Source organism: Limulus polyphemus, unplaced genomic scaffold, assembly GCF_000517525.1.
Source record: "Limulus polyphemus unplaced genomic scaffold, Limulus_polyphemus-2.1.2 Scaffold41, whole genome shotgun sequence".
In the NCBI taxonomy this organism is placed as follows: domain Eukaryota; kingdom Metazoa; phylum Arthropoda; class Merostomata; order Xiphosura; family Limulidae; genus Limulus; species Limulus polyphemus.
Window position 1 is genome coordinate 387798 of NW_013665651.1, and position 11578 is coordinate 399375.

At 34.7% G+C, this 11578-nt stretch overlaps 1 protein-coding gene across 1 annotated transcript in view; it reads right to left on the reverse strand.

Moving 5' to 3' along the window:
• Positions 1–1225: 1225 nt before the first annotated feature.
• Positions 1226–11578, reverse strand: part of LOC106461848 (cilia- and flagella-associated protein 251-like) — a 72127-nt gene continuing 61774 nt past the window's right edge. The window contains exons 3-6 of the mRNA XM_022389164.1: positions 5726–6217; positions 3094–3218; positions 1833–1926; positions 1226–1381 (exon numbers count right to left, since the gene is read on the reverse strand). Coding sequence (XP_022244872.1) covers positions 1226–1381; positions 1833–1926; positions 3094–3218; positions 5726–6217 — 867 coding nt within the window. The remainder of the gene's footprint in view (positions 1382–1832; positions 1927–3093; positions 3219–5725; positions 6218–11578) is intronic.

An 11578-nucleotide genomic window follows, 5' to 3' on the forward strand; every position in this document is an offset into this window, starting at 1 on the left:
TCGCAGGCCTGCGATATTAATTTGAAATCAAAAAGGTTGCTAATATTTAACTTCAATCTGAATCAACCATAACAATAATATAAAACCAAATGGTTATTCGTATACCTTACTCCCATTTACTCCAAGCATAGTTTGTTTGTTTTTAGTTAAGCACAAAGCTACACAAGGGCTATCTATGCTCTTCCCACCACGGGTATCGAAACCCAGTTTCTAGCATTGCAAGTCCATAGACATACCGCTGTGCCATTGGGGGCTCCAAGCATAGTAACTAAATAGCAAACTAAAAAATTGATCATGTTTAACTTCAATCTGCAATAATATAAAACCAAATGGTTGTTAATATACCTTGCTTCCATTTACTCCAAGCATAGCAACTAAATAACAAACCAAAACGATATCCACAGCTTAAACGTTCAGCACTAGTAACAACAACAGGTGGTTCGCTTTTTTTTTCCTTGTTTGCGATTAACCTGATGACAGCAATAAAAACGTCTAACCAACAGAAATTTTTGTTTCACTTTTATCTACATCACGCTTGACAATGATATAACTAAAAAACCAAAAATTGGCATTAAGAACAGTTAATTGTTCTATGTTTATACTATTCTATACCTCGTATAACATACTCATACGAAGAAGTTGCTGATTCGGTTTACTTTGTGTGTTGAAACGATTCTATACCTCGTATAACATACTGTTACGTCTCCGTTTGTTAATTGATTTCCCGTAAATTCGTTCCGACGAAACTTTAGCGACACAAGTCCTTACTTAATAAAACTGGTTTATTCTTTCCGAATATAACTTTACGATACACTTAATTTCCACAATCGCGCTGAAACAAACGCTATAACAACGAACGTGCTCAACTTCAATAATACTCGCTGACTGCAGATCAATTACTCACTGTCTACACACATACATTGTCCCGGCACTTTGTCACCCTCTTATATATATATATATAAAAGACTACCCTATATCTAGTAATCTCCCGACAATTTCCGAAGGTTCGAGAGAACGAGTCACGTGACCTCGCTGATGCAACAATACTTATACGAAGAAGTTGCTGATTCGGTTTACTTTGCGTGTTGAAACGATTCTATACCTCGTATAACATACTCGTACTCATACGAAGAAGTTGCTGATTCGGTTTACTTTGCGTGTTGAAACCAAGCCCGAGATAGGCTGGTGTAAAACAAGAAACTAAATTATAGTTAAGCAAGAAAAATTACTGGGCGATAGATAACTCAGTATCTAGTAGTTTAACAATAAGTCTACAAAAACCGGACCTAACCCAGACAGGCTGATAACTATTTTCATCACACGTCATGTCCCCTTCGAACAGAGTGGTTACCGATAGTGTGGTGAGAGTTCTCACTTCTTTCTACGAAATATTATTTGAAAAACAATTAGAAATAAGATTATCTTTAATTTTGCCTCCAATGGTTTAGTGGTAAGTCTAAAGGGTTATAATGCTAAAAATCTGGTTTCAATACCCGTGATGGACATAGCACAAATAGCCCATTGTTCAGCTTTGTGGTTAACAAACAAACAAACAAGATATTTAGTTTTCTAGACTGTCAATATTTTGTTGTGGAGTTTCAATGAGGTAGATCTTGTAAATTATTTTAATACAAACATAGCTGAAACAATTTCAGAAAAATTAGCAGATATGATAAGCCTTGAAAATCTGCAGATTTTGTTAAATGGCATTGCTATAACTGTATGAAAATAATAATTTAAAATTTATTAGAAGCTTATAGAAAAATGACTTATGAACTCTATTTTAATTTTAAACTTAAATATTGATAATCTATTGTGTAAAAGGTAACTACCTGATTACTATTGACTGTTTGATTTCCATCAACATAAAACTTGAAGTGGTACTGACCAGCTGTTAGTGACTTTGTGAGTGAAAATTTGCCATCACTGAAAAGTAGAAAAAAATAAGAGACAAAATCAGTCACAATATATATTTTGTTCTCTTGATTAAAATATTTTAATTATTTCTAAAGTTACGTGATTGTGAGATAAAATAGTGAAATATATCACGTTATTAAAATATATGAAATCCAAATTATTTCTGGTACATTTCGAATTATTAATTATTAAGTTTGTTTATACCAGGGAAGCAGAACATTGTAATTTTATACAGGAATTCAAAATAGAATTTTAACGTAATTTTATATTGTTTTCATTACTTGCTGTTACATGCCTCAAACAAACATTTCAAAAGCTAAACAACAACGTATCCATCTATTGAGTCAACGTGAATTTAATGGAAAAAAAAAATGAAGTAGAGGCCTAATCTATTCTTTGATTCAATACTTCCACTGCAGCAGGCTACTTTCGCTGCAATCACAGCTCATCAGTGAGCTTGAAAGAGCGAATCAAATAAATAAAGTAGGCCTCATATAGTAGTGAAGCGTAAGCAATTTGTCTGGTTTTGACGTATATTCCGTTCTAGCAAATACAAAAGCAAATTATCCTGAAAGTCTGAATTATATTTCAGGGAAGATTTTAAACTATGTGCGCAAAAGCATTCATTACATAATGATAGAATGCTTTTTAAATAATTGTTTGGAAGTTGTTCTTTTTAGAGCATTTGTTTCAATATCAAATGTTCAAGATCTTAAACATCAACTGCTTGAACTACTTCTAAATGAAGCAACAAAGAGAGATTGTGGATGAATATAACGCATCTAAAAATCAGGCGAATATTTCATCTTTCAGTTTTTTTAATTGCAATTCCTTAAAGGTAGTTTACAAAGTTAGTATAGGAGACAGATTCTTTTTTTACATTTAATGAACAAAATTATGACTAGGGTTTTATATGCGTCTAGTTTTTCCGTTATTAATTGGATCCTCTTTCGAAACCTTGTTGATAAGTGGAAAATATTTTTTGTTAAATGGTACAATAAGCAAATTGGCCAGTGTTTTACAGGTACCTTGGTTTACACCAATAAATTTTTGAATTCATTTGGAGAAATATTAAATCCCTATTATAAAAATGAAAGATAATTAGTTTTAGCTCGACGACATGTTGAATAATTCAATTTAACTAATAAGATTTTAATGTAAGATGAAATGTTTAACCTTTCTGAAAGACTCCAAGGATCTCCCCAGTTATTGAAACTTCCAGAAACTCCCACTTCTTTTCCTTCTCCATCCCAAATGAAAGTTGCTGGATACATGGTTTCGCTCGAAGCTGTTGCGGAACTCTAACAAAAACAACAAAAAACATACAAACTTTGTTGAGTATACAAGTAATGTCCATACTGAACACATATTCTAGATTCAGTCGTTCAAAACACAATGTTTACATTTCCTTAATTATGTTATTTGTTAGGTTATGAAATCCCATATCATCACCGATTAGAAATAGCTTACACGGCAAACAACAAGTGGTTAAAGAAATGAAGGATATAGTTTAGGCCTAAGCCAAGTGTGTCTTTATACTGTTCGTTTTTTTTAGCTAATATTGGTATTGCTATTCACTTTAAGTATATCATACATAAGGTAAGTCACATTAAGAAAACTAAAAGGACCTGCGCTTTCAACAGGTGTAGGGGTGTGGACATGCCTTTTCTTTAGGGTCAAAAGCGGTAAATCATTTGGTATGTTAGTAAATTAAGGTATTACTTGTTAAAATATCGGTACGAGGAAATAAAAAAGTTGCTTTTTCACTCATTATTTTTGTTGGTCGAAAAACGTCTAGTAATATTCTCTAAACGTTAGCTTGTTTGTTTCACAATGAAAAAACTTAAGAAATCCTTTAGAAAAGTATATATGAGAAATAAATGTGAAAAATACAATAAACCAATTGTTCAGATATTATGCATATGTGTCGTTTTACATGACCTTTCACCCAATTTGACCAGTGTTTAATTGCACCAAGTACATCAGTAATTCAGTCATAAGTGGCGCTTGACTCGCAATCCGAGGGTACGATGACGGTGGGTGGTGATGACTAGATGCCTTCCCTCTAGTCTTTTACTGCTAAATTAGGGACGACTAGCGCAGATAACCCTCGTGAATCTTTACATGAAATTCAAACCAAACTTCAGCCATAAAAATGCTTTAAATGTTTTTTTTTATTCATAGTAGAATTATATGCCCTTTATTCAGTTTACTTTATATTTTAACGTTCATTTTTTATATCCTTAAACAATACACGCCTGAAAGGGGATTTGTTTGTTTGTTTTATTGAACTTCGCGTAAATCTACTCTGTGCTAGCCGTCTTTAGTTTTTAATTGATAGACTAGAGGGAAGGCAGCTAGTCAACACCATTCACCGCCAACTCTCGGAACACCCTTTACCAACGAATAGTGGGATTGACCGCCAACGGTTTGACGGTTGAAATGGGTGAGCATGTCCACTGACTGGTTTCGAACGCCTTAACCACCAGGCTATATCAGGTCCAGAGATTTGTTTATGTTTGTTTGTTTCTTAGCTTAAAGCGAAGCGATGGGCTATCTGAGTTTTGTCCACCGCGTAGAATTGAAACACAGATTTAAGCGTTAGAAGTCCTTAAACTTATCGCTGACCTACCAAGAGACCTGAAAAGAGAGAAGTCCAACGATACAACATGGTCTGTAACAAGTTCATTTTAATCTTTCACTATTTATCAGTTTACATGTTGTTTCAAAACTAGAACTGGCTGATGTTTTGATGTATTTAATGTCTCAAATAGGTGGTATAGAGCAAATACATTTTTGACCAGATTCAGTAGCCTCATATATGTCCATCTACCATGTTAACAAAAAAAAAAAAAAAAAAAAGTAGAGAGCGTCTGACAACAACTGCTGATAACTTCTTGATTTTCAATGCACTGTAATTAACTATTTTATATTTTAGGACATACTTTGTATCAAACTACAAGATACATTCTATATTAATTCAGCTTATAGCTTTGTATGTATGTATGTATGTATGTTCAGACAATTCCTCCCATAATACTAGAGCTAGCAGGGCCAATTTTGGCAGGCAGGTTCAGGGTGGACAGATGGGTTGCCCTTATCTATATAGCATAGCCCCCTGTAGGGGATATCAGGGAGGCTAGAACGCCCACCGGAAGATCACGTAGGCATGATATAGATCTAAGAGTAGGTTTTCAGGGTCGCGAACCCAAATTTGGCATCGGTTTGTGTGTTTTTTCTCTTTCCCCTTTGGATTCAGGAGGCACCTTGTTTGAAATTGTGTTCATACTCTCATTCACAATCTAGCTGGACGAAACTTGAAATGCGTTCTTGAGTAACCTAGGGGGGTGTCCTAACTTTTGTTTTCTTCGGGTATGGACCAACCTTAATGTAGCTACAGAAGTAGTCGGGTATAAAGAAGGAAATAACTTGTTTGGTACTTTGGGGCATCTGTGAATCATGAGGACTTTTTAACCCCGCAACGGAACGCCGGTATTTTTTATACTAGCCAACTTAATTCCCAAGAGAGCAAACAAGTCAGCAATGTGTTGTACATTTGCGCTTTCAACTTTCATTTTACTCTTTAGGAATTTCATATTTTAGTCAATTCTAATACAAGTACTCGCGTTTCTTTCAACCACAAAAGTAAAAGTTTACACGTGGTTTATACAGTGGTGTCACCATTTCCTACAAGTATACTTTTAAGTTTCATTAATCTCAATCTACAAGCTGCACAATAAGTATTGCTTTTACTCACTCTTCAGATCTTCTACAGATCGTTATAGGAGACAAAATGTGTGGTAATTACCTGGTCTTCGGCGAGTTTTTTCTCACTCTCTTCCGCAAGAGTCCCATCATTGATCCCTTCAGCACTTTGGATTTCACTATATTCAGTTGCGTCCGTAACTTTTTCTGGTGAATTAGTTACGGGAGGTGTAACGGCCTCACTAGAGGCTGCCTCAGGAGAAGGCACTTGGGCATTGCTGTCGCCTCCACTTTTTTCTTCTATCCCTTCGTCTGTATTCTCAGTCGTAACTGATTGGACTGCTTCTGTAGGCTCTTGTACACATTTCTGATCTCCATCTGCTTGTTCTTGGGTTTCATGTTTTTTCTGCGATTCGTCTAAAGTGTTGTCTTCTTCTTTCTCTTCACTTTTCTGCTCAATGGAAGCTACTTCATTAGGCTTATCATCTACAGATTTTTCTTCTGTTGTTTTATCAGCCTGCTCTTCCTTCTTTTCCTTTCCCTCCTCAATTTCACCTGCTTGGTTTGTGGTTTCGGGTTTAGTTTCATTATTTTCCTAAGAGTAATTATTATAATATTTGATTAAACACTACATTGATGTATTAAAAAGTTATTTAACATACATACATACATACATACATATATTAATCCACAGGTTTTATTATATCTATATAATACACAAAACATGAAACGTTTAATTTAAAGATTATTCACATTGTAAAAAAATCTAAATAAATCAAATTTAATTCATAAACAAATATAATTATGCTGCCTCAACAAGTATAATTACACACATGATTCAATATTTATTCCACTTGTGCAAAAATGGTTTATACTTGTTGACACAGTCTAACTTACAACTTATAGCACGTGTGGGCAATCCGAACTAATCCGCTGGCTACAAGTGATACATGACACATATTAAAGTTGTAATAACTATCCACAGACGATGTTGAAAAGTAAGGTAAACAAAAATAAATAATCACAGTTTACATTTTAATTTTCTAACATTAATGGTCCTGGGCTTATCTTGCGGTCATAGCGTACAGATAACATTAATTCTTGCAAATCACTTGTGTTGTTGTGATACCTTACTTTTTTTTAGGATTCAGGAAGGAGGGGACACAGGTCAACTCCTAGAGGGCTGCATGCAGCCGACGGTTGCCCAACACTGATATAGACAATAAATTTGTTTTGTTTGTAATTAAGCACAAAGCTACACAATGGGCTATCTGTGTTCTGCACACTACGGGTATTGAAACCCGGTTTCTTGCGTTGCAAGTCCGCAGACATACTGCTGTGCCAGTGGGGGGCAAGACAATAAATTCTCACCTATTAACTAACTTCTCTTTAGCTAGTTTTTAAACTTAAGATATTTATATAGTATCGAAAATGCACATTTTCATTCCGTTCAGTAATATTGCAACAAAACAGTCTTTTTTTGTTGTTGTTTTTTCAAACACGCTGCATAAATACAAATTAGTAAATCATATTCATTGAAAAATAAGCTGATGTATACTATTAGATCAACAATATTGACAATCGTATAGGGCAATTTAGATTTGTTTGAAATCTGGACAAACACGAGCCCCCCAAAAAAGCAAGAAAAAATTAAGTACTTCTATCTTCAATACCGGAACAGACCAGCACAACATTTAGTTTTACTCTACTTGTATTCAAACAGAAAGCATGAAAACAACGAATTTTAAAACAGTAATAACTGTTTTCCAATATGCTCAACAGATGGAGCCGGTTCATGCTTCATTTCTTAGATTTTCAGTGAACATTGGTTAAATTTATCAAGGAAATTGTATTGCACCGAGTTCTTTAGAACAAAAAGTAAGTAAATAAAAATAGATATTATATCCAAGTCCGCTTTTTAAGAATCATGTAACAAAGTATATACCCTAAAGTACTTAACACAATATCAGATTTCAGTAGAAGATCCCCCCCAAAACCATTAAGTGGTCTTCTCTGTTGGTTTATCGTCTAGAAGAGTCTAGGTTATTCCACTGTGTAAACAAAGACTATCTTAAAATAAGCATTTTCTAAGTGCACTTGAAATTGGATATGAAGTTCTGACGGTAAGAGTATTATTAAACAATGTCAATCAGAAAAGGGATTTCTTACTTACAGTTTTGTAATTAAACAGTCTCAGGTTTCAGTGAAATGCACTTACTAACTCCTTCCGTATCCTTACTTTGGAACCAAATTATCTTGTCAGTAGTCCCCAAGATTACGAAAAAAAAAGTCCACAAAAAACAACAGACATATCTAAATGAATTACATTATCTCAGTACTGTCTTTTAGCATTTAGTACATGACAATGTTCAAATATTATCACTAAAAAGTGCACGTGGTTGAATTTATTTCAGAATTTCGCGTAAAGCTACAAAGGAGCTATCTATCTACGTATAGCCATCCCTAACTGTAAGCAGACAGACTAGAGGGGAAGCAGCCAGTTAACAGCACCAACCCACAACTCTTTGACTACTATTGTTAGATCGAATAATGGAATGTGATCGCCACTATTATAGCGTACCCACGGCTCCTAAGTGCGAAACGCGTTTTTCCAACAAAGGGGTCCCGAACCATGAAACTTTAAATTCGAAGTTAGAGCACGCAAACTATTAGGCTTACAACTGGTTGAGGCCAAATACCTACACAGTAATCAAATGTAGATTCGCAGCGCAGTCAGGGAGTTTTTATTGTAAGAAATTTGAAAAAAACTCGTTTCGGGAGTCTACAGGGTGTCCAACGGTCTGGAACCATAGGTGATTTGCAGCTTTTCTTAATTTCAGATGCGTGATTGAGGCGCTGTCAAAGCATGAGAAGGTTGAGTTAATCCTGCTATGTGGCGGAGGAGGTTGATTCCAGTGGAATTTAATGCACACTATCTAGAGAGAGAGAGACATCATTCACAGTGTTGTTGGGAAGTTTCTAGCTAAGTTTAAATAGACTGAAACTGTAGACCATTGACAATGACACGAGTATGCTTTACAGTGTTCAAATAGAATGGAAATACCGTCTCCAAATTTGTTTAGAATTACAAGTATAGTATGTGGAAAGTATTTTGTAAAATTCATTGAAGTGCCTATGGTTCAAGACTTCTTGGAACTCCCCCCCCCCCGTAAAATACACACTACGTGACATAATTTCAACATCCTTGTCTTCGACGTTTTTTCACAGAATACTGACTATTTTAGATATAGGCAACAACTTACCTTAAAAGAACTTACAATTTTTTTTTACTTTTTGATAATATGAAAAATCCTGTAGAGATTAATTATAAAGTGTCGGAAGTAGCCGGATTTTAAATTACAACTATTTCAAAATGAACAATAAAAATACATTTTTCAGAAATTTGTCTTGTCTTCGTTATTCTATATTAGTATTGAAAAAGAAATTAAACAGCTTCCAAGTATCAAGAACTAACTGTTCAAGAGATGTTTTCCCACAAAAGTATGCAAAAATACATTGTTTTGATATCATTACATCATTTCCGGTCTCTAATGAACGATTTGCTCTAACTACCCAATTCATAATTTTAATTAAACTGTTCACAAACTTTGATATGGCGCGGTCATTCAACTGTATTAATTTTTATCTATATAAATACACCTGCCCGGTGTAACCTCCCCCCAGAAGGTCAGTTCAATTCCCTTTGATGGACAGAGTGCGGGTAGCTCATGGCATAGCTTTGCGCTAAGAAAACAATACCAGCTTCATATCTGGTCAACATAGTCCTCTGGAAACGATGTCATAATTATAGCTAACAAGCACGAGAAAATTATCCATGCCTGGCCAATCATCACTTGGAAATTTGTTTTTTTTATAACTTTGCCCATCAAACTAGTATATTCTGCAGTGCTTATGACTAACAAGCACTAGAAAATTCTGCAGTGCTCTAGCCAAACAAGCACAAAGAAATCGTACTATGCCTATGACCAACAAACACAAAGAAAGCCTGCGATGTCTGTAAAGAACATGCATTAGGATGATACTTAACTTTATAACTGACTGTACGGAATTAAGTTTTGCACACTAGGTCAGTTTTCCACTAAAACCCCATCTTATACGTCATGTTGCGTTATATACTTTAATTCAGTACAACATAGTCACCAAGTTAGAACGTAGTTGTAAATGAGCGAGTGAACCTCACAAACAGTCTTAACGAACTAGTTGAGTCTTTGCTGTAAGCGCAGTAATTTTACGTTTACTTACATCAACATTTAGAAGAATATTATAACGATGGTAAGTGATGTAAACTTAGATACAAATACTTTGAGGGAAAGATGATTTTGCTTAACAAAATCGTGTTTTGATATAAAAGTACTTGGACATTTCTTGAAAAACTGTACAAGGATAAGTCGTTACTGTATTCATTCAGTGTCGTCACTATTCTCTCCACCAATCACACGGCGTGAGAATAAGTGATCATGAGGACGAACATAATAGGGATGGAAGCGGACAGTGTGTCAATTCAGCTCTGTTGATAATTCCTTGGGTTTTTGAAGCCCTTGAGGAAGTTATACGATGTTCCTCAAGTTGTTTAATTGACTAGAAAGATTAAAAGAAAATATTTCCAAGAAAAGCTTCTCCTCATTTCCTCAGCACAAATTGAATAAGAACTTATGTAACGTAAGCCTGAAACATTGTAAGGGTAACAAACATGTACTATCCAAACTAACCTGTTATGAAACATAAACCACATGTTAATTCATTTGTTTTGATAAAACAACGAAATATGTCCAATAAACTAAAAGCAAGTGGTGCAAGGGGAAACTATTAAAATAAAACTTACAAAATTTAGGGTGCATTTTTAAGGAAAAGTTTACACGACAAACTATTAAGCTAAAGATTATCCGTGTCGATATACTTGCTAATTAATAAATATTTTGGATAAAACAATACAAAACAAAGTGAGAAATGGAAATCAACCATGATATTTGTTAACAGATGTTAAGGTTGTCACAACTGGTGTCCAAATCGACAGATTCATTCTTCTTAGCGCCTATTACGAAATTAGAGTCAGTCCTTGGACAATTATTTCTAGAGAAATCTACTATTAAGGTGAAGAGCGCAGAACGCTCCCAAATGTCTTTAGTCTGAGTCATCTTGCAACTGCTAGAGATCCAAAAGCAGAATAAAAAAAATAATTTTTTAAGCATGACATATCATTTTTGAATAAGTTGTATTCCTCTCTCTCTTCACTAAATACCCCTATTATTTTATACACTTCCGGTAAATTCCAACAAAAGGTGGAGCTCTCGGCATAAAGCCAACAGACACCTACATATTACTTGCCATCCATGTCTCCTTCGTTCTGCGATAACTCATAATGGTATTACGAATAATCGTTTGTAGATAAAATTAATAATAATAATAACTGGTTTAATGCAAGGAAAATGAGGAAACATGAATCAGAACTCTTGAAAATTTATATTTTTTATTCAAATCTGAAAGTATGCCTGAACATAACAAATAAGACAACATAAACATGCTTTAAATAACAAGGGAAAGTGCGTATCTCAGGGAACTTTTCTACTGGTATTCTAGGGAAAAACCCTAACTTTCTAAGACAACATAAACATGCTTTAAATAACAAGGGAAAGTGCGTATCTCAGGGAACCTTTCTACTGATATTCTAGGGAAAAACCCTAACTTTCTATTGAAAATTGTAGTATTCTAGGGAAATTATCCCTTTCTTTCGGACAAACGTAGTACGCTTCGAAAAATTCGAAAAAATGTAAGATCATATATATATAAAACTCTACCCGTCTACTGGAAGAATGTAGTGAACACTCTACCCGTCTACTGGAAGAATGTAGTGAACACTCTACCCGTCTACTGGAAGAATGTAGTGAACACTCTACCCGTCTACTGGAAGAATGTAGTGAACACTCTACCCGTCTAC